General features: G+C 43.4%; 1 protein-coding gene across 1 annotated transcript in view; it reads right to left on the reverse strand.

The window, feature by feature from the left end:
• syne2b (spectrin repeat containing, nuclear envelope 2b) overlaps positions 1–26692 on the reverse strand; it is a 172844-nt gene that overhangs the window by 103978 nt on the left and 42174 nt on the right. The window contains exons 35-62 of the mRNA XM_084045516.1: positions 26249–26416; positions 25870–25971; positions 25411–25611; positions 24341–24548; positions 23057–23169; positions 22664–22866; positions 22085–22192; positions 21172–21454; positions 20439–20768; positions 19804–20133; positions 19188–19484; positions 18345–18572; positions 17496–17612; positions 16629–16958; positions 15603–15932; positions 15083–15412; positions 13895–14224; positions 13375–13704; positions 12495–12824; positions 11877–12221; positions 11047–11225; positions 10507–10723; positions 10272–10370; positions 3370–3534; positions 2663–3010; positions 2184–2320; positions 1512–1641; positions 118–291 (exon numbers count right to left, since the gene is read on the reverse strand). Of these exons, the coding sequence (XP_083901642.1) occupies positions 118–291; positions 1512–1641; positions 2184–2320; positions 2663–3010; positions 3370–3534; positions 10272–10370; positions 10507–10723; positions 11047–11225; positions 11877–12221; positions 12495–12824; positions 13375–13704; positions 13895–14224; positions 15083–15412; positions 15603–15932; positions 16629–16958; positions 17496–17612; positions 18345–18572; positions 19188–19484; positions 19804–20133; positions 20439–20768; positions 21172–21454; positions 22085–22192; positions 22664–22866; positions 23057–23169; positions 24341–24548; positions 25411–25611; positions 25870–25971; positions 26249–26416 (6462 nt within the window). The remainder of the gene's footprint in view (positions 1–117; positions 292–1511; positions 1642–2183; positions 2321–2662; positions 3011–3369; positions 3535–10271; positions 10371–10506; positions 10724–11046; positions 11226–11876; positions 12222–12494; positions 12825–13374; positions 13705–13894; positions 14225–15082; positions 15413–15602; positions 15933–16628; positions 16959–17495; positions 17613–18344; positions 18573–19187; positions 19485–19803; positions 20134–20438; positions 20769–21171; positions 21455–22084; positions 22193–22663; positions 22867–23056; positions 23170–24340; positions 24549–25410; positions 25612–25869; positions 25972–26248; positions 26417–26692) is intronic.

The following is a 26692-nucleotide window of genomic DNA, read 5'->3' on the forward strand; positions in this document are numbered from 1 at the left end:
CTTCTAGGGGTCCCTGTTTTTTCAGATGGGGGCCCGCAGCCAAATACATATTATTTTGGGGGTCCTTGACTTTACAAAAGTGAGAACCACTGCTTCATTCACACAGGCTCTCCTCACCGTCAGCCTGTGGTTAAGAGAGACAGTGTGAATCCCCGTCTCTCTGAGTGTCTCTGAAGCTTCTCTCTCCAGTCTCTGAGTCTGCTCTGCTTTTAGACAGTCAGCCAGGAACACATGGTGAGACAGTGCCTCCTGCAGGCCGAGGCGCCTCTTTTCACCCTCCTGTAATGCAGCCTGAGACAAGGACACAATGACAGCCGTGATGAATGTGGCATAAGAGGACTGCGATAAAGGGTCACTCGCTAGCGTTCAGATACAGTACTGTACATGATAGTAAGTTATGGGAACATTCCCTGTGTCCCTGGACATTCAAATGGTAAATGGTGCATTTATGAATGGTAAATGGTGTATTTATATAGCACCTTTTATTCAAATGCAATACAATGTGCATTACATTCACCCACTTACACACCCATTCACACATCGATGGCGGAAGCAACCATGCAAGGCACTGTCTTGCTCAAGTACACTTTGACAAGCAGCAAGGAGGAGCAGAGGATGTCTATTGTCTACCTACTGAGCTACTGCCATCCCAAATGAAATGTTTCTAACACACAGCAAAGGGAGCATGTTTGCTGGGAGTGATGTAGGTAAATATTTCACCACTTGTCTAGGACAAGTAGTAGACATTTGGAAAATGGCTCCTAAGCAGCTTCAAAGAGTGTTTTTGAATTAACCTTTCAGTATACTTGCAGTATCTTCTTTGCACTTTTCTGTCCTATGAGAACACCGAGTTCCAGTTTGATTGACATAGAATTACATCCCAGCGCACAGCTAGATGATGTCACATCTGTTAGCAGAAGCGTGAGTCCTCAAAAAAGACACTATGACTGAACAGTTATGACAATGACTAGAAAATCCCTTGGAATATTTTGAGCACTTTTTGACAGTTTATGCTCAACATTTTCATTATTTTTAGATCCTTTGTTCTGATGCATGTACAACAAGTCTTTCCTGCCAGAAAAATATGGTCTGTTTCACCAATATGAATAATAATAAAAAGTCACAAGACCTTCATCAAGGAAAAAAATCAAATACGTAGTAATGATGTGATTAATATTAATGACTTAATCACAAGAAGCCTTGTTCAACAGAGACCACCATTGCATAAAATATACCAGATTGTTTTCAGTGGATGTGGGGAAACATCTGATATCAAACTCGGGGTGCTTGAAATTAAAAAGGTTGAGAATCACTGCTTTAAGTACACTTAAAATAAATTGTGCCCAGAGGCATGGACCCCCTGACTGCTTCAGTGAAGGTCCTCAGTGGTCAGCAAGAGGTGTCTAGCTGTAGGATTGTGAAGCAGGGTGCTGAAAAACTGTATTTGTGTTCAGCCAACGTCTCCTCGCTAGGATAGATTAAAAAAAAGTTCAAAAGAGTTCAAAACTCACCTGAAGAGAAGATGTGGAATCTGGTGCTTTACGTTGGTTCCACTGCTGCAGTGCCTGAAGACAGTCTGTCAGACAGCGGGACGTGTTCACACCGCAGGATCCCTTCCTCTCAGCTAGTCTGGTCTTCAGACTGCACATTAGATTGCAGCACATTTTATTTAGTTGAAGGGCATGTTATATAGACACTGATTGAGTTTAGAAAAGACAGAGAGAATAATAGGTTCAATGTTCAAGGCTTTTATTGTCACATGCACTTACTACAATACAGCCGTGGCAACATTGCAGGTACAGTAGCAACAATCTTGTTCTTAGCGTTTTAAGTACTACTGAAAATAATGATGTAAAGAAACTAGTGTGTGTCCGATAGTGTAATGATTACAACCAGCCTCTGGACCCACATGCCCCCCAGCTAATTTAGGATTGAATCCCATCAGAGCAGTCTCACTCTCAGCTTTCCTTCTGTCTGGCTCCCTTTCAGCTTTATTGTCTGTCTCCATCTCAGCTTTCCTACAATCTGTCTCCCCTATGGTGTCTCCCTCTCAGCTTTCCCATCTGTCCCAACTAGCGGGGAGTGGACCACCCACTGTTCATTAGAAACCAACACAAAATAAAACAAGTATGCATACTTTGTTAATCAGCGGAGTGTTTGCAATTCTTGGCTTGGGGTGTTACCTGTTTTGTTGCTGATTAAGAGACTCCACTGTCGAGATAACGTCTGCTGGCAGCTCCTCCGTGGAGGCGGAACCCTTCACTTCCTGGTACAGGTCGTCAACTTTCACCCCCAGACCGTCCAGTGACCGCTCACAGTTCTAAACACGAGGGTAAAATAATAATGTACACATTTTGAATATGCATTCCAAGAACACACAATATATAGCACTTATGAATGACATAGCAGAACTGCTTGTTACAATAAGGTTTGAAAGTCAAGACTTCAATGCAAAATGTTTCTCAGTGCAAACATAGATAAATGCAAGTAATAACCAAATAAACACGCGCGCGCACACACACACACACACACACGCACACGCACACGCACGCACGCACGCACGCACGCACGCACGCACACGCACGCACACACACACACACACACACACACACACACACACACACACACACACACACACATCAACCTGTGTGAAACTAGTCACCTTCAGACTGCTCCAGTACTGCTCCAGCTGAGCGACGTTGTCCTGTGGTTCACTGTAGCTAAGCGCTTGGTCCAGAGAGCGCAGCTCCCACTGCAAGGCTGCAGCCCTCTCCTTCATCCCCTGGCCCCGCTTGGCCAGCAGCCGGTCCAGCTCCTCCAGCCTAGACTCACACACCGTCAGCCTCTCCCTCACCTCCCTCTCAGAGGCGGTGCGGAGGTCGTGGAGGTGGCCGACCTCCAGCGTGAGGGCGTCGCGACCTCCCGGGGTGCAGAAGGGCAGCAGGTTGTCTCTGAGGGAGTCCAGCTCTTTCATCTCCCTCTCCTCCCTGTCTACTGTCTGGAGTAAAGCCTGGAGGAGAGAGGGAGGAGGAGGAGAGAGGAGTTGGAATGATAGAATGGGTTTCTAATTTAAACTGACATTCTTGGAGAGGAGACTGGGTGAGATGGCTGATAAGGTAGAAGATGAATAATCTTCGTTCATGATGTCATGGGAATATGACAGAGAAATAATAGTTAATTATTATTAAAAATAACGTGTGTGTGAGTGTGAGTGTGTGTGTGTGTGTGTGTGTGTGTGTGTGTGTGTGTGTGTGTGTGTGTGTGTGTGTGTGTGTGTGTGTGCGTGTAATAAGTGTGTGCTAATGTTGTGTTTCAGAGCTTGAGAGTGGTAGCTGAAGCAAGGTGAGAGGTGAGCACATGTTAACCAACCTTGAGTGTATTGATGCTACTGTGTAGCCCCTGTCTGTGTTTGCGTGGCGGTGGCAGGACTTTAACCTGCTCTCGGAGCCAGTCCTGAGCCGCACCATGCTGCTCTACCAGCTGAGTGCACTGCCTGTCTGCCAGGATACCCATCTCCAGGCTAGAACCAGTCTCCTAATAACAACATCAGGGTGGAATGACAGTTAATGCCAATTTATGCTTGGAATGACAAGTGTATAACGAAACTAGAAAATTTGCTCCTCGGAGCACAAGTCTCCGCCAGCAAATATTGGAATTTATTCCAAGATTGGAACTTTGATGATAGTGTGTACGTCAGATGGCACATTGACTGCATTACTGTGGATTGCCTTGAATTAATCCTGTCTAAGCTATTTATATTACGTATTGTGATGACACCAGTGTGTCTACATAATGTATTGCTCCGCCATTTCTTAGCCATTTCGTGATTATTCCTGTCTTACCTCACTTTGAAAGAGACCAAGACTCTTTCGAAGTGACACATCTATTTATAGGCCGCTATACGTCATGCGTCTCACTAGCCAATCAGAGCACACTCTTTCAACGTATTGTCACGTGTCACGTGAGGCTTGACCAATGTTAGCTTGGCCGAGGGGACGGGGGACGGAAAGTGAAAACATATTCTCCTGGCGGAGACAATTATAATCACATGATAATATCACAGGCGTCGGAGGCGTGCAATGACTCTACACTGTTTGACCAGAATGGCCTTCATTAGTATCTCATTGCTATACTCCGGAAAGATTCCGTGGTGCCGCTTCACTGCGTTTTCTGCTGTGGTGGCTACTTGTCCAGCGACAGCACTCCGGCTAGCTTTCACGGAAATGCAGATCATTTTGGTTTTCCCTTTGAGACCAAGTTTGTCATATGTAAGGTTCCAACAGCTTGCAAAAATCCAACTCACGTCACCCTCTCAACTCGTCCCGACAGCGGAGAAGCACGGCAGCAGAGATTCCTCCCTATACGTAATCAGAAGACGGGTGGGACAGGTGCAATAAAGCCCCAGTTTGACTTCACAGTCTGCATATCCGCTTTGTTTGGAGATTTCAACAACGTTCTTCAGTTCACACAGGCCCTAGAGATGTACAGAATATTGGGCGTGGACAGAGTGGTGGTCTACAATACGAGCTGTGGTCCGGATCTCGATCGCTTACTGCACAGTTACAGCCAGGAGGGTTTCGTAGAGATGGTACCCTGGCCTATAGACAGGTATTTGACACCATCGAGGGGATGGAAATATGATGAGCACGGAGGAGACCTGCACTACTATGGCCAGCTGGCCACACTCAATGACTAATACAGAAATATGGAGCGCACTCGTTATCTTTTACTGAACGATATCGATGAGATTATTGTACCGTACCATCACGACAACCGAACGGCTCTGATGAGCCAGCTCGAAAAGCAGGAACCAAAGGCAGGGGTGTTCCGATTTAAGATGGACTTATTTCCAACTGACCTGACACACGACAGAAGAAGTGTTGCTTCCACCCTCCCCAATGGGAAGGCGTGCCAGGAATAAATATTCTGGAGCACATAGATAGAATAAACACACCGTATTGTGATTGTTGTGATTCGAAGATGATAGTTCAGCCGCGCATGGTGGAAGAGACATCGGTGCACTGCCTGTCAAAATACCTCGGGACTACCACTGTTGACGTCACTCGAGATATGGCTCGGATTATTCATGTCCGGAGTTGCATAATGAGAAAAACAACAAAAAATACCAATCCGCCCACTTACGACCCGACGTGCAAAGGGCAGCCGCACATTGACACCAGGCTGTGGCATTTTCATGAAAAGCTGATCCCCAGCGTGGACAAGGCTCTGAGGAGAATAGGGATGCTGAAGACAAAAGCATTGATGGAAGCATGATGGAGCATAAAAAAATTTGAATCTTTTTGGAAAAAAATCCTGCCTAACGATGATGTCACTGGTAGACAGGTTTCTGGACTGTCCACATCCCTCCTATGAGACACAGACCAAGTAGAAAAAAATTGTATAATTTTATCATGAGCATTAGTGAGGACCTATTGTATGAAGATAGGTTGAAAATGGGTGAAGTCGTCCTTTAAGACCTGAGGCCAATTTAAAAAAAAAAATCTAAATCCTAAAGGTCCTTACACACCGGGGCGATCTTTTCGTGCGAATAATACGTTTTTTTTTAAAACCTTATAAAGTCAATGGCTCCGTACATGGAGCGAAAAAGCGAAAAAGCGAAGCGAAAAAGCGTCTTTTAATTATTCGGAACGAGTCCGAATTTTGCGTATATTCGCTATATTCGCCGGTGTGTAACAACCTTAACGCTTAAAAATATATATATATTCAAAGATTTGCACACATTTTCACAATTTTTCAAAAATAGCAGATCTACGAGCTTGTATATCTGCTATTTTTGAATAGCCAAAAGAAATAAAAAAAATCACACCCAGTGTGAAGTGGGCGGTGTGTGGTCATCACAACATGACTCACTTTAAAAGAAGGATAAATGACTTTTTTTGGGGCGGTGTAGCCGCCCCCTATAAGTGAGTTTTGGACACCGACCAAAAAATTTGTGTACCCCCTAACCCTTCCATTGTTAATGCAAATCGATACTTTTTTCATATCAGCCAATCACATTACTGCTAGTGTAATCACCACTAACTGTAATGTGATTGGCTGACTTTGCAAATTCAGGACTGTGATTGGCTAGCGAAACACATGACACATGTGCAGCCCTATGAATAGCAGTATGGACTTTAAAAAAAGTCATTTATCCTTTTTTTAAAGTGAGTCATGTTGTGATGACCACACACCGCCCACTTCACACTGGGTGTGATTTTTAAAGTCCATACTGCTATTCATAGGGCTTCACATGTGTCATGTGTTTCGCTAGCCAATCACAGTCCTGAATTTGCAAAGTCAGCCAATCACATTACAGTTAGTGGTGATGACACTAGCTGTAATGTGATTGGCTGACTTTGCAAAAGTATCGATTTGCATTAACAATGGAAGGGTTAGGGGTATACAATGCGTTGTAGACTATTGGCCAATCACGGTGCAGGATTGGTCAGTGTCCAAAACTCACTTATAGGGGGCGGCTACACCGCCCCAAAAATCACACCCAGTGTGAAGAGAGTGGTGCCTTTGAAAGTGTAACTGGTTGCATCCGCAACAATCAGCAACAATATGTTGTCACGTGACACGTGACAACATATTGTCACGTGTCACGTGAAGCTTGACCAATCAGCCGTGCTCCAACATACGGACGGACATACGGACGGACGGACATACGGACGGACAGACATACGGACACACGGACAAAGTCGAATGTAGGAGTGGTTGGCACCACTCAAAAATTACACAGACGCGTTCCCGGTCAAAAAATATTTGAATATAGCTAAAATATGTTTTTGTTTTTTGTCTCCGCCAGAGGTGGAGAGTATGTTTTCGTTCTTGTCCTTCCGTGTGTCCGTCCGTCTCAGCCAAGCTAACATTGGTCAAGCTTCACGTGACACTTGACAATATGTTGTCACCAATGCTTTTGATTGGCTAGCGAGACGCATGACGAAATAAAAACCTATAAATAGGTGTGTCACTTCAGAAAATCATTTATATTTTTTGAAGTGAGCTTCCATCAGCTAAGCTAACATTGGTCAAGTGACACGTGACAATATGTAATATAAATAGGTAAGACAGGATTAATCAGGAACAGTACTGGCGGAGACCTGTGCTCCAAGGAGCACATTTTCTAGTTTATTATTATTTTAAAAACATTTTAAAATAGTGAAAATAGCCGATGTAAAAGCTCACAAGGCGTCACAGCGCAACACTACTTCTGTCCGACGCTCTTGTATGATGAAGTAGGACATTCATTTACGAAAAAACTGAAACATGTAAAGTGTCTCGAGATAACTTGTGATTTGGCACTATAATAAATATGGACTGAATTGAAAATTTGTCAATCATCATTCGTGCGACAGCAGATAATGAAATACACCAGAAAGAAGGCCTGTTAATGTTACATTTTTTTAAATTGCTCTCTCACTCACTCGCTCGCTCACTCACTCACTCACTCACTCACTCACTCACTCACTCACTCACTCACTCACTCACTCACTCACTCACTCACTCACTCACTCACTCACTCACTCACTCACTCACTCACTCACTCACTCACTCATATGGTTGTTGTATAAACCTATTTCCCCCCTTTAATATCAAACATTTCTTTTCTGGCCGACATATCTCACTCCCATATGGCATAGTAACTCCCACTTTTAAAATATCCTTGGCACGCACGCCTTTCCGAGGCCATCTTAAATGAACGCTTGCACTGGCAAACTCTCATTCGCATCACTTCCAAGGTCATGGCAAAAGGCTGCAGCTAAAGATGAGGCCATTTCCCCTACACTCCCAAACCGACTTCGCCCCAAAGTTTTATCAAACTCCTTTCTACAAGGCTCTTCTTCAAAAGGGCTAGAAGCATGCATGCATAGAGTTTTTTTGAGACACATGCCAGCCTGTCTTGATGGCGTGCCAGGATTGCTTAAGCACAACCTGGCTCTGACATTCCTTCCAGCAAAAAGAGACTGAGGGACACAGGGGTGTTTTTTTATTCCTACCCCACAACATTCCTCAAAGTCCTGATGAGCAAAGAATTAAGCCTAATTAGTCACCAGCCTGCCACGGTTTATTAGGAGTGACAATAGCACATCTATAGCTGACAGCGCAATTCTCTCTCGGTTTCTGTCTTTAGCTCCATGTCCCCTTTCCGTGTGGCTGTCTTTCTCTCTGTCGGTCTCTCTTCCACTGTCCCCCCCTTTTCTTTCACTTGCTATCTGTGTTTTGCTGTCAATCTTTCTCACTGACTCACTCTCTCACTGAACTCATTGTAGCTATCTACAGAATGTCTCTATATAGGCCTATATTCAACGTGCTCACACACTGTAGGGTTCAATAATGTTATTTTGAAAAAGATAGTCTTTCTGTCTCTCTTTATATTCCTCTCTATTTTCTCTCTCTGTCGTCTCTCAATTGCAGCAGCCGGAGCAGCATTACAGAAATGGAAGACATTATTGCAATGAATAATTCACAGACACATCTGTTATCTATGGTAAACATTGCTTGCATCAACATTGGACCGTTGCACAGCTACTCTGTCAACAACTTTGATGGCACGATAATCTTGTGTGGTATCTGTGTTTCTTGGCAAATTTCAAAAAAAGTATTGTATTCTGCTTGAGGTGGGAACATTGCTTGTAGCTCGAATAATTCAAGAGAAAGGGAGATGTGTTTTAGCCTGTCCTGTGTGAATTGTACTTGCATATAAAGGTAATAGTAATAGTTTTGCCAGGTGTTCGTACGATCATTTTATCCTTTGTACGATGTACGATCAATAATGCCAAAAATGCCCAAAGATAATTTTGCCATTTCACAAAAAGGGTTCATAAATCCAATATTAAAATTGGTGGACAATGGGCAGTGTGTGGGTTGGTGGGTGGACAACAAGCTGATGTCAGACAGATTTGCGCATGTGACGGGGCCGCTAGATTGCTGTATCTGTCTTTCTGTGTCCCTTGTATGCCCATATATGGAGTTCCGTGTCAGGTATGCCCATTTGTACCCGTCTGTCTGTGCTGCTTTTATGCACATACAGTATATGGAGATCTCTGTATGTATCTGTCTGTCTGCCTGTGTCTTTTTATGCTCATATATGGAGTGCCCTGATGTCATCAGTATATCATATATGTACATGCCTGGCCGGATCGGCGGTTCAGGGCAACCGCCTATCCAACCGACTCGAGGGCGGGCACCTTTGGGTCCTCGATGTGAAATATGTTGATGTGAGTGGTTCCATCATTCAGTGTAACACTTTTGTCATTCAGCGTAACAAAGGTTTCATGACAGTAGCTTTGTTATCCCTCTTTTTAACTAGTTTACAACTTATAAGTACAAATGTATTGCAAGCAATTATCATAGCTTTTTCCTTTTTTTCTAGTGTAAGGCGGGAAGTTTTTGTAACAAACCTTCAACAACTAGTGCATTGTACCTGGCACAACATATTTTCAGAAGGGGGTCCACGGAAAAACACACTAATTTGTGTCCTTGACATGAAAATGTTTGAGAGCCACTGGTTTAAACAACATCAGGAAGCAAGACCAAACTAGAAAAAGTGCTCCTCGGAGCACAAGTCTCCGCCAGGTCAGCTAGGTTATTATGGCCTCCTGGTGGCGCTATAATAGGCCAATGTGAAAAGGGTGCCATTTCTTCTTAGGCCTTGCACGGCAATCGGACACTGCATTCATGATTTGAGGCATTTTGTTCCAAAAATGTGGTTTGCTAAATTAGAACAGCTGGTGGCGCTATAACAGGCCAATGTGAAAAGGGTGGCATTTCTTCCTCGGCCTAGTGGGAATGTGCGTGCACAATTTCACAGAAATCGCACACTGTGTTCATGATTTGTGGATTTTTGTTAAAAACGGACCTATCCTGCAAACTTTAGAAGCCAATGTTAGCCAGGTAGGATAGAATATGAAGTATCGGACACATCCATCTTGATCACATGACTATAGAGAGACTGTGTACCGATTTGCGTGATTTTTGAACAGAATCTGAAGGAGTAAGAGCAAAAAATGTGTTTTTCAAATCTCCGCCATGCCTATCGGCCTGGCGGAGACAATAAGTGACTTCAAAACGACAAAAGAAAATTTGGATCCTTTCGTATACTTTGGATATACTTTGGTATACTCTCAGAGATATAGACCTGTAAGGATCCATTTGGTTCCTAACTATAAATCATTTAGTCTGAAATCCCTGGGGGTACCCAATACTACCATTTGAAAATGATGTGTTTTAGTTTGTAATGAATATGGATAGAGGGGTGAACTCACTGTGAGCTGTTTGAGCAGGGTAGGGATGGATGCCTCCATGTCTTTCCAGGACGGGTCTGTCCAGCTGGGGTCCTGGGTGATCTGGAACAGCTCCACACCCTGCAGGTGAAAATTCACTTTTCAAACATACTTTTTCAAACTTCATTATTTAAGATTAAAAGGCATGTCCATTTTATTGGACAGAACACAGAACAGTGAATGCATGCGAGTTAAAAGTTCAGTTAAAATGCCTTACTTGTGTGCGAAGGGCAGTCAGGACCGGGGTCAAGGACCTGGTTCTCTCCAACAGGGAGCGAGCCTGTTCCACAGCCTGTCTGCGGTCCCCCAGGCCAGGCCAGGGAAACAAACGAGGCAGGTCAGCTACCTGCGCCTGGACCTCCGCCAGGCGAGACTTGACCTGACCGCGTTGGGACTGACCGGACCTCAGCCGCTCCACCAGACCCTTCAACTGTCTGATGTTGAATTAGGGATAAACACATACTAAGACTATCAAAGGTGGTGTGGGTCATTGTGGACATGGTGACAAATGATATGTCTGCTTGCCAAACAGCTAGTGATGAGGTGCCCTTGAGCCTGGTTGATTGGTATTACTTGAAAATCTAATCCTTAATCAATCAACTAACCAACTAGTCAACTTAATAAGTCATTCATTTTATGCTTCGTTTCATAAAAAAAAATACTGTTTTTTTTATTTAATCCATGTGATTTTATGTAAAGTGTCTTTAGTTTCACATATAGTGTAACGCAAATGAAATGTGTTATTGTGTCACTGTACCTCTGGACTCCCTCTGCAGGCTGTAGGACAGTCCTCCACTGTTCCTCTGTGTCTCTGACTGTTTGCTCCACCTCTCGTCTGCTGCTCTCCTCCAGGTTCTCATTCTGACACAGACTTTTGCATCGTTTTTTGATTTCTTTGAGCTGAGATTCTCCTTTAGACTTGGAGTTCAGGATGGCCTGCAGGTGAAAACCATCCTTTGATTACTACTGTACATTTGCATTTCTATCACTGTTTGTTCAGTCTGCAGCAACTGTAACTTTATCTAGAGTGAATCACAATAAGCGAGCATGTAAGGTTTCGTGGATTTGATCATAAATCCCTTTGGCTGGACAGACAGCTAAACTTGGCCCCTTTCCATTAAAGTTGCAAGTGACACACAAAGTGATGCACAAAGTGATGCACAAAGTGACGCACAAAGTGACGCACAAAGTGACGCGCTGTGAGCTTGTATATTTGCTATTTTTGAATAGCTAACGCTAAAATCTAAAATGACACAAAAGATGCTTTCCCGGTTTTAATGGGTTAATACAATACAAAATAACTATCACATCACTCCCCTCAATCTACAAAGAAATGAGAGAAAGTAGTAAAGCCCACATGTAGTGAATGTGTTGTGTACGTTGTTCTCTGGATCCCACTTTTGAGATGAACTAGTTACTTTATGGCCAAGTTTGACTTGACTTGCATTGAGTTTAAACTATAAAAATGTGTATTTTTTTGCTTGCTCTCTCTCTCACCTTTCCACTCTAAATGCCAGAAAGTAACAACAGCAACACTGCAAAGGAATGAGTCAGCCATTAAAGCTTGCAGTGTAACTTTTTCTTTACCTGTGCTGTGGTCAGTCTGGCTTCTATCTGAGCCGGGTTGCCCTGAGTGCCATTCCCCACAGAGTCAGCCTGCTTCTTCAACTCTGTGACCCAGGCTCCGGTGCTGTGTGCCAAGGCACGGAAGGCCACCAGCTCCTTGGAGAGGGAGTACTGTCTCTCAGCCTTGCGGAGAGCATCGTCTGCAGCCTGCAGGATTGTTTTCCATTCCGCCTCCGTCTCTCTGATGGTCTGCTCCACCTCTCGTCTTCTGCTCTCCCCCAGGTCCTTACGTGCACACAGACTCTGACCCAGTCTCATCAGGTGGTTCACCTTGGCGTCTCCCTCTGGCTTAGAGCTAAGAACAGCCTGAGGACCAAAAATAATACCATGTTATCATCGCATATCATCAAGTCATGTCAATAGCATTGTGATCATTTAAGCTTCGGATCTTCCAATACCATGTCAAGCTCCTTCATTTCTTCACATATTTGACAGTGTATTTATTTATTTGTTGAATGTGTATTTTATTTCCGTTAGCTGATTTTTAATGATATTACTGATCCAAATCAAATTCAAAACAAAAGCTACACTGTATCATAAAATCTAAGCCACTGTTTTATTACTAATATCCGAACCAACCTGTGCTGGAGGTATTGTCTTCTCTGGATCTTTCTGACTGTCCAGGGAATGGAGGAGCTGCTGTTTGTCTCCAACCCAGCGTCTGGTGTCTGCTTTGTGGGTGTCAAACTCTCTGCACAGACCCTCCAGAGCACACACTCTCTCAGCCTTGTGGAGGGTCTCCTCTGCAGACTGCAGAACTTTCCTCCACTGCTCCTCTGTGTCTCTGACTGTCTGCTCCACCTCTCGTCTCTTGCTCTCCCCCAGGTCCTCATTCTGACATAGACTCTGACCTATCTTCTTCAGTTCATGGAGCTTGGAGTCCCCTTCCAGTTTGGACCTCAGGATGGTCTGAAGACACAGTGGTTAATTTACATCTAAATGCAGGAAATTAAATGCACAAGTACTGGGCTAAATACCTGACTAATTAATTACCCATTAAAACTGGGAACGCATCTGTGTAAGCACTTTAACCATTATTTTACACTTTGGCTATTAAAAATCTGGAACATTTGTGCAAATCTTTGAATATATATTTATCAAAGGGTAAAAAATATATATTTAACTCAAATCTTTGCTTCTTGGGGGACCCTGGAACTAAATCTTTTGAGATATTTTTTATTTTTTATATTTCTTAAGGATTTAGAAAATATTTTCGGCCTTAATGGGGTAATATATGCTTGATTTTAAATGAAACAAACCGCTTCAACAGTGCAATTAGAATATAAACTAAATACAACACCTGTCATCATCACTGTTCATCAAATGTTTGACAAAGCAATAATTGTGCAAGAATATTTATGTATTATACTGGACCATAGTACATATTGTACTATGGTCTCTGAAATATTCCACTACCGTTTGAACTTCCCACACGATTAAATCCCAGCCGTGAACTAACCTGCGCGGTATTTATTGTCTTCTCTGGATCTTTCTGACTGTCCAGAGAACGGAGGAGCTGCTGTTTGTCTCCAACCCAGCCTCTGGTGTCTGTTTTCTGAGTCTCAAAGTCTCTGCACAGACCCTCCAGAGCACGCTGTCTCTCAGCCTTGTGGAGAGTCTCCTCTGCAGATTGCAGGACGGTCCTCCACTCCTCCTCTGTGTTTCTGATTGTCTGCTCCACCTCTCGTCTCATGTTCTCCATCAGGTCCTCATTACGACACAGACCTTGGCCTTGTCTCCTGAGATCACCGACTTTAGATTCTCCCGCAGGTTTGGAGCTCAGGATGGTCTGAAGAAAGACAGGAAATAGTAAACTGTGCCTTTAGAACAGCAATAACACCAAATCATTCATTAATGGTATGTTTGTTGTGTTGATACAGGTGGGTATTTTCCATCAGGTGTCTATGTTGTAAAGTGCACAGTAAAAAGGAACTTTGTAAAAACAATGTTTCTAAAATAAGCACCAATGTTCAACCAACCTTAGTAATCTGTAGCCTTTCTTCAGTATCCTTGTGACTACCCAGAGACTGCAGGTTGTGTTTGTGTTCTCTCATCCAGCACTGGACGCTGTCATTCTGGGTTTTGAAAGCCTCAAAGTCTCTGTGTAAGACAGCCTGTCTCTCAGACTTGTGGAGAGTCTTCTCCGCAGTCTGCAGGACATTCCTCCACTCGTCCTCTGTGTCTCGGACTGTCCGCTCCACCTCTCGTCTCCTGCTCTCCTCCAGGTCCTCATTCTGACACAGGCCGTGGCCTCGTCTCTTCAGCTCTGCTACTTTAGTGTCTCCCTCTGCCTTGGACCTCAGGATGGTCTGAGGACAATGTTGGTTAAGTTGGATTTAAAACATGAGCCACTTGCATTTGATTTAAACGCCTTGATATTTGGCCAGCATCAAAAGTAAAAGATGTCAATAGTGACAGAAGGAAAACATTGTTTAAATGTTTCCAGAAATATTTTGACAAAGTTGTTACACTGTTGTATGACTGGTATTCAATGAATGATATCTTTTATAGCAGGGGTTTTCAAAGCATGAGGTGGGCCTCCATAGTGAAGCGCTAGACTCTAGCCTTTCAAGCATTAAATAAGATGAACGTGCGTGGGTAAACTTAAACTTGGCAGTGTACTTAGAACTCATAGCAGAATAGCATATCTGTCTCTCTCACTTTCTCTGATATCTATCGCAAATCGGCTGAGGCAGATATAACTTTCAAGCATGAGGGAAGATGAAACAGTACACAAAATTAGTTAATTATGGCCCAGATCGCTGGCCTAGCGGTCAGGGCACTTAGGCTCCAATGCAGTATGACAGCGTGTCGCGGGTTCAAATCCCGATACCGGTGAATTTGCTGCGTGTCGCTCCGCGTCTCTCTCTCCCCATTTCCTGTCTATACACTGTGTATTATCAATAAAAGCAGAAAAGGCCAAAAAAATCTTAATCTTAAAAAGTTAATTATAATATAGACTGATGTTGACTTAACGTATAACCTTCCTGCATTTCAGCAGTTACAGTTATTACATTTTGTCATCTAGCTTTTTTTCCCGCCCAACTAGGAAAGTTTGGAGAGATTGTCCGAGCTTTGTCTGTAGGGAGGACCACTGTCTCAGACTTTGAAAACCCCTGCTGTACAGCATTCTATTCACCAATTACTGTCACCAGTTATGAACATACCTGTGCTGTATTTATTTTCTTCTCTGTAGCACTCTGACTGTCCAGAGAACGGAGGAGCTGCTGTTTGTCTCCAACCCAGCCTCTGGCGTCTGTTTTCTGGCTCTCAAACTCTCTGCACAGACCCTCTAGAGCATGCTGTCTCTCAGCCTTGTGGAGAGTGTCCTCTGTAGCCTGCAGGACGGTCCTCCACTCCTCCTCTGTGTCTGTAATGGTCTGCTCCACCTCTCGTCTCATGTTCTCCACCAGGTCCTCATTACGACACAGACCTTGGCCTTGTCTCCTGAGATCACCGACTTTAGATTCTCCCGCAGGTTTGAAGCTCCGGATGGTCTGAAGAGACATATGTAATACGTAAAGTGTGGCTTTAGAACAGCAATAACACCAAATCAAGTTTGTTGTGTTGATACAGGTGGATATTTTCCAGGGGACTATTTCTGTAGTAAAATGTAATGTAAACTGCAAAGCTTTGTAAAACAAAATTCTAAAATTAGCACCTGATCAAATACAAATTTCAACCAACCTTAGTAATCTGTAGCCTTTCTTCAGTATCCATGTGACTACCTAGAGACTGCAGACTGTGGTTGTGTTCTCTCATCCAGGACTGGATGCTGTCATTCTGGGTTTTGAAAGCCTCAAAATCTTTGCACAAGACAGCCTGTCTCTCAGCCTTGTGGAGAGTCTTCTCCGCAGTCTGCAGGACATTCCTCCACTCCTCCTCTATGTCTCTGACTGTCGGCTCCACCTCTCGTCTCCTGCTCTCCTCCAGGTCCTCATTCTGACACAGACCCTGGCCTCGTCTCTTCAGCTCTGCTACTTTAGTGTCTCCTTCAGCTTTGGACCTCAGGATGGTCTGAGAAGAACGTTAGTTAAGCCAGAGTTAAAAGGCAAGCAAGTTAATGCTTTGAGGTGTTGCTTGCGCTTGTTTGAACCACATGAACCCTAGCGTCCCTATTCTGGGGCAAATAAAAATATAGACAAGCTCACAACACGTTGCATTGTGATGTGTTGCAAGCTTGTGAGCGGACCAAGTATAGAGCCCTGGGGGACCGCGATCAACTAAGTATATAGGGTTTAAGTGGTTAAACATTTTGACATTAAACAGTGTCAATAGTGAAAACTTCCAATATTAACATGAGGTGGGGGGGGGGGGGCGGACCGGAAACGAAATAATACTGTTTCCGTTTTTGGTCCCGCCTCCGTTTCCTGTCTAGCGATCAACTTTGGAAGCGGTTATCTCAGCTTGTTGTTTTCCTCTCCGCATCCCCCACTGTAACGTTTTTGCCTCGTTCTCCAAAATGGAGGCACGGATCGCGTCGTGGTCTTCAGTGTTTTGTTCTGTCGGATCCCGCGTTTGTGTCGAACCAAATGAACGCGGATTTTAAACGGATTTAGCGGGGGCTATGGCGGAATCAAAAAAACAAAAAAGGACAATAAAAGCTTGGCAGTGGTGAGTGCATTATGAGATTAGCCCTTGGCGGTGGATGTGTTAATGAATACCAAATATTATTAACATGCCCATTTAAATGAATACCAGTCATGAACATACCTGTGTGATGTGTATTGTCTTCTGTGGATCTTTCTGACTGTCCAGAGAACGGAGGAGCTGTTGTTTGTCTCCAACCCAGCCTCTGGTGTCTGCTTTCTGGGTGTTAAACTCTCTGCACAGACCCTCCACAGCACACTGTCTCTCAGCCTTGTGGAGGGTCTCCTCTGCAGTCTGCAGGACGGTCCTCCACTCCTCCTCTGTGCCTCTGACTGTCTGCTCCAGCTCTCTCCTCCTGCTCTCCTCCATGTCCTCATTCTGACAGAGATCCTGGCAGTGTTTCTTCAGCTGGTCCAGTTTGGATTCTCCCTCAGCCTTGGATCTGAGAATGACCTGAAGGCACACACATGAGGGTTACCCGCAGCTAACACTAATGTTCTCAAATAGAAGCTTAACCATATGAGATCAAGCATCCTAAAAATAGGCGAACATGCGGTGAAAATGGCTGATCTAGAAGTTCACGACGCAACTCGTTGTGAGCTTGCACAGTACATTGGCTATTTTATGCGAAGAGATTAAGTGTAGAGGGGGGGAAAGGTAGGGGACCAACTATGGACCCCTGAGGAACCCCTGTCAACGAAGTATGTACTGTTTAAGTGGTTAAAAATGTTCCATTTATGAGGCCTCCCTATTCAACAGATCTTTGTATATATGAAAATAAATAACAATTACTGGCACCCATGTTCCTTCTAGTCCAAGCAGTCTGTGCTTTAATTTTTTTATTTCATTCATTTTTCTTTAATACTTTTGTTACATCTGTGCGAGTGCTACCAAGTCAAATTCCTTGTACTGCATGTTAGTTATTGCCAGTAAAAGTTATTTGGTTTTACTAGATCTGTTGCCACTAGTTCTGTTGCGGGGCACACTCACCTGTGCTGTGTGTAGTCTGTCCACTGGCATTGTTTGGTTGTTCAAGGCATTCAGGCGCTGATGAAGGTCTCTGACCCAGGCCCCAGTGTCTAGTTTATGGGTGTCAAATTCTCTCAACTGAAAAAGACATTAAAATATCCCTTTTGGTGGTGTATTCAGCATCATTGTCAACTGAAGCTTTGTCAGGTGAAAATATGGGGCAGGACATTACATGGATGGCATCTCTAAACCAGAGGTACGTTTTTGTCTCCACCCCCTTTTTGATTACCCCCTAATTTCTGAATCCAAGTATCCCCTTTACCGCATTACAACATTTTGCTTAGAAAACTGCAAGAGAAAACCGTGAAAAAAAAAAACGTGATGCTATGAATGAATGATAACAAACCTCTTGAAGAATTTTATATGAAAAATAAGAAATGGAATGAGAGCCCTATTCTGGCCCTAATAGTTGAAATAGCAAATCTACAAGCTCACAATGTGTCGATGTAGATTGGCTATTTGAACTACTTGAAAATGTTTTTCAAAATAGTAAAAAATGGCAAAGAAGTTTAGGGATAATGGGTAAGACGGCGCCCAGAATAGGGCCGATAGTGCCTCCTGAGCAGACTTATTACTTTGGCCATAACATTTTAATAAGTCCAATTTAGAAGGAGTGATTGCTACGTTCAAAATAAACCCATATAATGGCAAATAAGTATTGCTTTCTATTCAATAATAGTTGCCCCAGTCAAGGTTTTCATATGACACTTTACAGATCAGCAACATCACAGATCAAAGTTAAACTAACACTCAAAAGATTTGACTGTGTAGCAGGCAGGCAATGAGCTGTAAGAAGTTTGTCTGTCTCACCTCCCACACTCTGGTCTCTGTGTCCTGGGCGATCTGGGCCTCTGCGTCATCCAGAGCCTGCCTGGCGGACTGGAGGACTACCCTCCACAGCTCCTCTGTGTCTCGGACCGTCAGCTGGACCTGCTGCTTCCGGCTCTCCTCCACGTCCTGCTGGTCACACAGACTCTGGCCTCGTCTCCTTAGGTTGTTCACGATGCAGTCTCCCTCGGGTTTGGAGTTCAGTATGGCCTGAGGAGCAGAGAAATGTTAACAGGAAATGGCTGATTCCTTAAAACGAAAGAAAGGTAAAGTGCTGCGGTGGAGAGGATATGTGGAGCTGATGATCGATTACTTTTCTTAATGTTTCTCAAAAAACATATACAGTAGGCTTTGTAAGTCACAATGTATAACCTAAAGCGGCAAAAAACACCCTTTAATACTTCCTCAAATAACCCTGATTATACAGTATGACACAAACAAGAGTGCTTCACTCCCTCAAATCTTAGAAAGGACCATAACAGGAATCTAATGAATTCAACAATTAATTTATAGCACCATAACAGTGGTCTGGCATGTTAAGGCCAACTAAATTAAAACATCCATGACTTCTTAACTGCACTGTGAGGTTTTTTTTACGTTGACTTAAATATTCAGGTAAGTTCAGTAATGTTTTAAGGACTATGGTGAAAATTATGAAAGCAAATTCTAAAAAAGAAAGCCATTGAAGGGGAAATGGTCTGTTTAAGTACGATGTACTGTGAATAGACAATGACAATGTACAGTACTGATGCTGGTATGACAAGGTGATTTGTTTGTTGAAACCACAAAATGGTGAACATGCAATCAAATGTGCTGTAAGCAGACCTCTGCTGTGTGGCATCTCTCTCCAGTTGGTATGTGACGGCCCAGGAACTGAAGGCACTGCTGCTTCTCTCGGATCCACACCTGGCTGCTTTTCTTCTGGGACTCAAAGTCATCAAACAGGTTTTTGACCTCTGCTTCTCTAGCGGACAATAGGACTGTCCTCAACAGGTCCTCTGTGTCTCTGACCATTTGCTCAACCTCTTTTCTCCTGCTTTCCTCATCCTCGGACAAACACTGGGCTCTTCTCTTCAGCTCTGCCAGCATGGAGTCTCCCTCAGTCTTGGAATTCAGGATGGCCTGGGGACACAGTACAGTCAGACGTATAATAAAGACCAGTATAGGGATCCTGCAAAATAATCCTTTTTAAAAGGTTATTTTGTCTGATCTAATGGCCAGTAAGGTGAAGACAGACAACACATTATGAAAGGAGACGACCTTTGACACAGGTCACAAAACAGATTCCCACCTACTCATGACTAGTCCTACACCTACAAACGGCCTGCATTCATTTTGCTGCTTCAACTTCTTTTTTCTTTTTTTAATCTAGTATACAATTGTGTTCAACAAAGTTTTGCATAATGAAACTAAAAGCAAAAATCAACAGTCTGAGACTAACCTTAATCATCTGTAGCCTCTCTTCAATGTCCACGTGACTACTCAGGGACTGCAGGTTGTGTTTGTGGTCGTTCACCCAAGAATGGATACTGTCATTCTGGGTTTTGAAAGCCTTAAATTCTTTGTCAGAGACAGTCTGTCTCTCAGCATTGCGGAGAGCGTCCTCTGCAGCCTTCAGGATGCTCCTCCACTCCTCCTCTGTCTCTCTGACTGTCTGCTCCACCTCTTGTCTCCTGCCCTCCTCCAAATCCCCATTCTCAGACAGACCCTGGCCTCGTTTCTTCAGGTCCTGGAGTTTTGAGTTTCCTTCAGGCTTGGCGTTCAGGATGGTCTGGAAACAAAGGCAGAGATTCACCATGAGACATCTGGGCGTATTAACTGGTCAAGAACGGGTACCTTGGCTTCAGTAGTAGTGAACCATCCTCTCATCATGAAAGTCAATTAAAAATGGTGTTGTTCAATACGGGACATTGAAAATTATGCTATTTAAATAATGACACATTATTATATTTCTATATGGGAGAGAGCTTACACCAATGACATACTGTGTAAGACATTAACTGGGAATTTGGACAGAATAAGTTCTCAAACATCAATAAAATAGTAATTCTATGGTTAAGGTATTGCCAAATGTACCTGTGTTTTTTGTAGCCTTTCTTCAGTGTCCATGTGACTACCCAGAGACTGTAGGGTGTGTTTGTGGTCTCTCATCCAGCACTGGATGCTGTCCTTCTGGGCTCTGAAAGCCTCAAAGTCTTGGTGTAAGACAGCCTGTGTCTCAGCCTTGTGGAGAGTCTTCTCTGCAGTCTGCAGGACATTCCTCCACCCCTCCTCTGTGTCTCTGACTTTCTGCTCCACCTCTCGTCTCCTGCTCTCATCCAAGCCCTCATTCTTACACAGAACCTCGCCCTGTTTCTTTAGCTCTGCCAGTTTGGAGTCTCCCTCAGCCTTGGACTTCAGGATGGTCTGAAGACATTAAGGAGGAAATTAATTCATAGCAAGGTGATAATAGTAACTTGACACAGAAAATTAAAGGGGAACGAAAACCTGGGTCAATTCTGTTGTTTTCTACCCTCTAAACTAAAAATTAAAAATGATCAAAAGTGTCAAAACATGCCAGGTTGACCATAGTACACTGTGATGTATGCAACACAGCTGCAGCTAATAAAATTAATAATGAATTAGATTTAGGGGAGCCAATGTGTAGTCAACATGTACATTTCTATTATAGTTGTATTAGCTGCAGCTGTGTTGCTTACGGTACATCACAGCATACTATGGTCAGCATGGCATGTTTTACCCTCATATAATGTTTTACCTGTTTAGGGCAGCAAACTTACAACCCTTTGGTGCATCCTTATTCACTGACCTGTGCACATTGTTTCCTCTCCTCAGGATGCAGGGTCTTGCTGGCCTGGGAGGAGAGTGGCTGGATCATATCTTTAATCCACGTCCTGGTACTCTGTGCCTGGGTGCTGAACCTGTCGCACTCCCCCTGCAAGGTGCTCTGGGCCTCTGACTGCCTCTCCAGCAGGGCCAGCAGGTTCCGGTAGCGCTGTAGGAGGTTGTCTCCATCCTTCAGGAGACTGTCTGCTCTCACTCCCTGTTTCCGCACCGATGCCAGGAGTTCACACAGGGCCTCAGCTCTCCCACTGGCCCATGGGGAAACATGACACATACAGTTTGACTGCTGCAGTGCAGTGAGTGCACACCCAATTCCTCAGTATCATTTAGCAATGAAGGACTACCCCACTGTCGTACGATGGTGTCCCATCCCGTTAATCTACAAGCCAATCTATGCACTATTTTTGTTGTGGGACACCATCGTATGCTGGAGTATAATCTAAGCACCTGACTGCCATGCCTTTGGGAAATGGAAATAGACATTATCATAACTGACCACTACAGTTATGAATGACCTACTTCACTAGCTACTTTTGGTCAAAGAAAGCCGTCATGATAACAGCATTTCATATTGGTTTCAGAGTGGTTAACATACTGCATCTGTCCCTAGCTCCATATACACCTTCAGCAAACCTCAGATTAGATCAGTGCCTTCCTCCTGTGTCCCCATGTCCGATGTAGGACTGATGTGTCTCTGAACCAGTGCCACCAAGGCCATTTCCAATATAGAATTATTTAAACATCAACGATCACTTGAATTGAAAGTAAAGGTCTTCCTGGGGGGTCTTTATTGTGAGTCCTCAGGTGACTGAAGATTAAATTAAAAGCATATGATAACGTTACACAACATTTGATTACAGTACAGTAGATTACTGTACCTTTCATTGCGAAGGTCTTTGACAAGTTGGCCGACTTGGTTTGATTCAGGTGACTGTTTCTCTTTGGTCTGGAGCCAATCACGGAACTTCTCATACTGCTCCTGCAGACTGGAGAGTGCAACACACCACGTTGCAATTATATCTGATGCACAAGTTACTGTTGTTGGTTTCAGAAAAATGTGTAGCCACATTCCCATCATAATATGATTATATTATATTATAATCAAGAGGTTTGCCAGGATTAATTACTGTGGCATCATACTGATTTAGAGCATACAGTATTTCAGTTCAGAATATAAAACAATTAAACCCGATATACTTGTAGTATATACTGACCGGGTCCCTCAGGGGTCTAAACATGGTCTCTCCATTTTCCCGTCTACACTATATCTCGTTGGTGAAAATAGCAGATCTACAAGCTCACACATCCACAATTTTAGGCAAATGTAAAAAAAAAAAACGCTGAATGTTCGCCTATTATGACATGCCCAGAAAAAATAGGGACGTTATGTCTGGTTAATTGCTTATTTGCTTGTTCTTCCAGTCTTGCAGGGAAAAAACAGGAACAGGTAAAGTTACCTGTTTAAGGCACCGAGGGCAGCCTCCATCTGCTTCTGTCGGTTCTGACAGTGAGTTCTGAAGGTGGCCACCTCCTCCTCCTGCTCCTTCAGCCAGGAGATGAGCTGAGACAGTGACTGAGGAGGGACCTGTCCTCCGGCTCTCTCCAGGTGCTCCCTCAGCCGCTCCAGACGTTTCTCTCCCTCCTTGGATGCCAGGAAACCCTTAGTGCACAGAAACCAGGGGACACATTTTTACTATTATTTATACGATCCTTTTAACCAGAAAGGGACCCATAGTGGAAGAAAGTGTAATCACTTTCATAACCCTGATTAACTTATTAAGTATTTACATTATCCATCCATCCATCCATCCATCCATCCATTCCATTCATCCATCCATCCATCCACTTACAGTCAGTCTCTGCAGGGAAGTGGCCACATCTTCTCTGCTTTCAGGATTCTCAAAGCATTCGTTGACGGACAGCTGTATATCCTGGAACCACTCCTCAAATGATTGGCTGTCATCTGACGGAGAGACAGAGGAGACGTTTACCGAGTGCAATACCAGGCAGAAACTACTCTGAAATGTCCGTGACATTTTCAGATCCAGAAAATGGGTGTTTATCATGTGGCTCTTGTCTGACAGAGGTAAAGACAAAAGAGATGTGCTTAAAAAAAAGAGAATTATCCAGGTGGCATTTTGAAAACCATGAAACATACTGCATTTTAGTGTTGGTTCAGTCTAGCATTCACACAGCGAGCAGTATGTTAGCGCAAGATTAATCCAAGAAAGACAAAGGGATTATTAGTTGAGCGGCATTTTCAACCGCTTGGAAAAAAAGTCATCCCGTCTCTCGCTCCTGTACTGTCAGATAATGATAATGATGAAGGCTTGAGAGACCGAAACATGACAGTTACATAAAATGTCCACTTGAGGATGTAGCGCGCCTTTTTTGCTTGATTGATTGATTGATGTACTTTATTTAGTAAGACATGAGAACAACAGTACATGGAAGTACAAATTCACAATACAAGGTCTACTAAACTGGAAGAATCATTAAAGCACTGAGCTTGTTTCAAATGAGTTCCCCACGCACACAAATCATGATGATGATTGATTTAGGCTTTTTCTTTAGTTGTTTTGAGTATGGAATTTATTTTCTCTTACTGTGCATTAGACATTTCAATTTTAATTGACAGTACAGTGGAGAGAGACAGCAAAGGGACAGTGAAGAGGGAGAATGACATGTGACATGGTTCTTGAACCAGACTCGATCTTGGGACACCGTCACAAGTCACTCCTTATTCTTTGAGTTCAAGTTATTTCAATCTGGTCACATATACAATCTGCTAAAATGTACCAAATGTTTCCCTGTTGCTATTGCCCTTTTGAATAATAGCATGATATAATTTTATGATTCTTGATTCTATGTTTGTGCATTGATTGGTGTGTATTGATTATTTATGATGATTGTATTTACTGTTGGCTATGCAACAAATTGCCCTTCGGGGGTAATAAAGATTGTGATTATGTGTTACACAACACACATTAATGGACCCGCCATGCTTTCTCTTGGAAATAATCTTAAAACAAAGGCCAACTTGGTTGTCATGTCATTTCTGTTTAAGCACCATGTGTCAGTCTGTCAGATGTATTACACCTTATCTCTGTAAAAAATGTGAATCTAACTCTGACCTGTTATGACTTTGAGCAGGCCTTTCTCTGCTTCCACTCTCTTCAGGCGGATGCTGTCCTTGGTGAGTGAGATGGTCTCTCTGAGCCTGGTACAGTCAGTAGACAGAACCTCCACCACCTGAGGACTAGCCACACTGGACACCAACCCCACCTCCTTCAACACAGCCTCTGCCCGCTCCTCCTGCGCCACCAGCTCATCACACAGATGCTGTTGGAGGGGGAACAAGGTAAGATATACAGTAAAAGTTGCTCTCGGTTGCAGCGATACTGTTGTGGATAAGAAATAAAGCAGTGAATACAGTACAAATGGTGCTGTACAGCAGGTTGAGAAAAGCATTCTGCTTGCTTAAACACTTTAACCCTGGCATTCCTATTTTGGGCAAAGAAAAAAAGAAAATGTTTTTAATAATTCTTTCTTTCTTTCTTTTTCTTTATTTATTCAGGGAAACCCATTGAGAGCAGGCTCTCTTTTTCAAGGACGCCCTGATAACAAACATTTGAATCACATTACAATGTCACAACTAATTTAACAATAAAGCAAAAGGGAAAAGCAGAAGCATAAAACAACATTAAAATAATCGCAAAAGGCGGTGAATCAGACAATACAGTGAGGACATGGATAACAACACAGAGATTTAAAAATCAGATGCAAATAAACAGTGTTACATGAAACAGGTGCAGGCACTATGTACTGTAGTGTGTCCTCAAGAAGCACCCTGAATGTCTCTATTGAGACCAATCGCACCAGTTTCAGAGTGTCCTGATTCAAAAATTCAAAAAAAGTAATAGCTAAAATAGCAGATCAATCAAGTGTTGGAGATTGGCTATTTTTGCCATTTGTTGTACGGCAAAGTATATATGGCTTAAGTGGATAATTCTGTTCTGCTTTGTTCTATTACAGTGTATTGCTTCATTAGTTTCAATGTACAAAAAACCCAGAGGTGATGTCAGGCTCTGCATTCAACACTAACACAAGTCTAATACACTTAAAAAAAGAAGGGAACCATCCACGAATGCAACATACTGTATAACAACAACTGAACATGTAGCAGCATAGAGAGCTACTGTACCTGTATGGTGGTGTTGGCCTGGGGCTCTGACATGTTGACCTTGCTGATAGAGGCCTGGGTCTTCTCTATGGCCACCTGGCACTCTGCCATCTGCTCTGACAGATGTTTCTTCACAGCGATTAACTCCTCAAACACATCTGTACTGTCAGCATACAGCTCCTTCACCTGCTCCATTCTCTTCTTCAGCTGGGTCTCCATCACCTGAGGAGGGGGAGAGTTGGGAAGATTATTTTCAAACTATGACTTGCCACTGATGTATTGCGCCATTAGCTATGTACGTCATACGCTTGGTGTCTTTTGGCAGTGGTAGACATCTTTATTTAGTTTCTAATCATTGAAGAGGCAGCCAGATGAAGTGATAAACACACGCCTTTATCATTAGTGTAGATTAGCAGTGGAGCTATATAAACGCTCTATTCTATATGGACACAACATTGAGAACCCGTTCCAGATCTTCACCTGTAGCTCCAGTGGAGCCTCCTGGCTTTGCAGCATCTCCTGGATCTCCATGGACTTCTTATGGAAGCGTTCGATGTTCTCCTCATGAGAATGGATCTCATCCTGACAAACAAACAAAAACATGTACAGCCTAAAGTTCAGTCCACACCAATGACTCGCAATGCAACAAGTTGCAACTGCAACCGCTTGAAGCAGAATACCATCCCTTATCCCTGGTGTGGACTGGGCTTAAAAGTTTGCTAATTAATTTGACAGGTTTAAAGTAAATCAGAGAACATAAACTGTTATCAATCGAAGTTCAACTTTTCTCTTGACCATGATTCAGGAAAATAGAAAATGGAATCAAAAATATATGCATGTATAAGTATGTGGATCTTACTCTCATGGTGAGGACTTGCTCTTGGCTGTGGAAGGGGTGGCCCTCTGCGAACAGGGTCAGTTTGGCTCCAGCCCAGCCATCCACCTCTCCACCCAACATCAGCTGTTTCTCCCACAGCTCCAGGCCTACCTTCAGGTTGTCCATGTACGAGTCTGTCTTCTCCGTTACCTGGTATATCAAGAAACAGATGCAGAGTCAAGTTCAGTTCTGTTAAGTTCCAGTACCAGTTCACTACAGTTCTGTTCCATCCAGCTGGGATTGGATCAATTAAGTCCAGCCTAGCCTGGCTTCATTCAATTCAACATTTCAGCTTAGGTCCGACATCCATCCAGTTAGAACTGAGTGGGCTGGATCTGTTATTTACAAAATGTTTTGAAAATGTTCAAGATTTTGAACAACGACATGCCCAAAATAGGGATGCCAGGATGAAAGTGGTTAAAATGA

The sequence above is a fragment of the Gymnoscopelus microlampas genome (genome assembly GCF_963454915.1).
Source record: "Gymnoscopelus microlampas genome assembly, chromosome: 20".
Classification (NCBI taxonomy): Eukaryota; Metazoa; Chordata; class Actinopteri; order Myctophiformes; family Myctophidae; genus Gymnoscopelus; species Gymnoscopelus microlampas.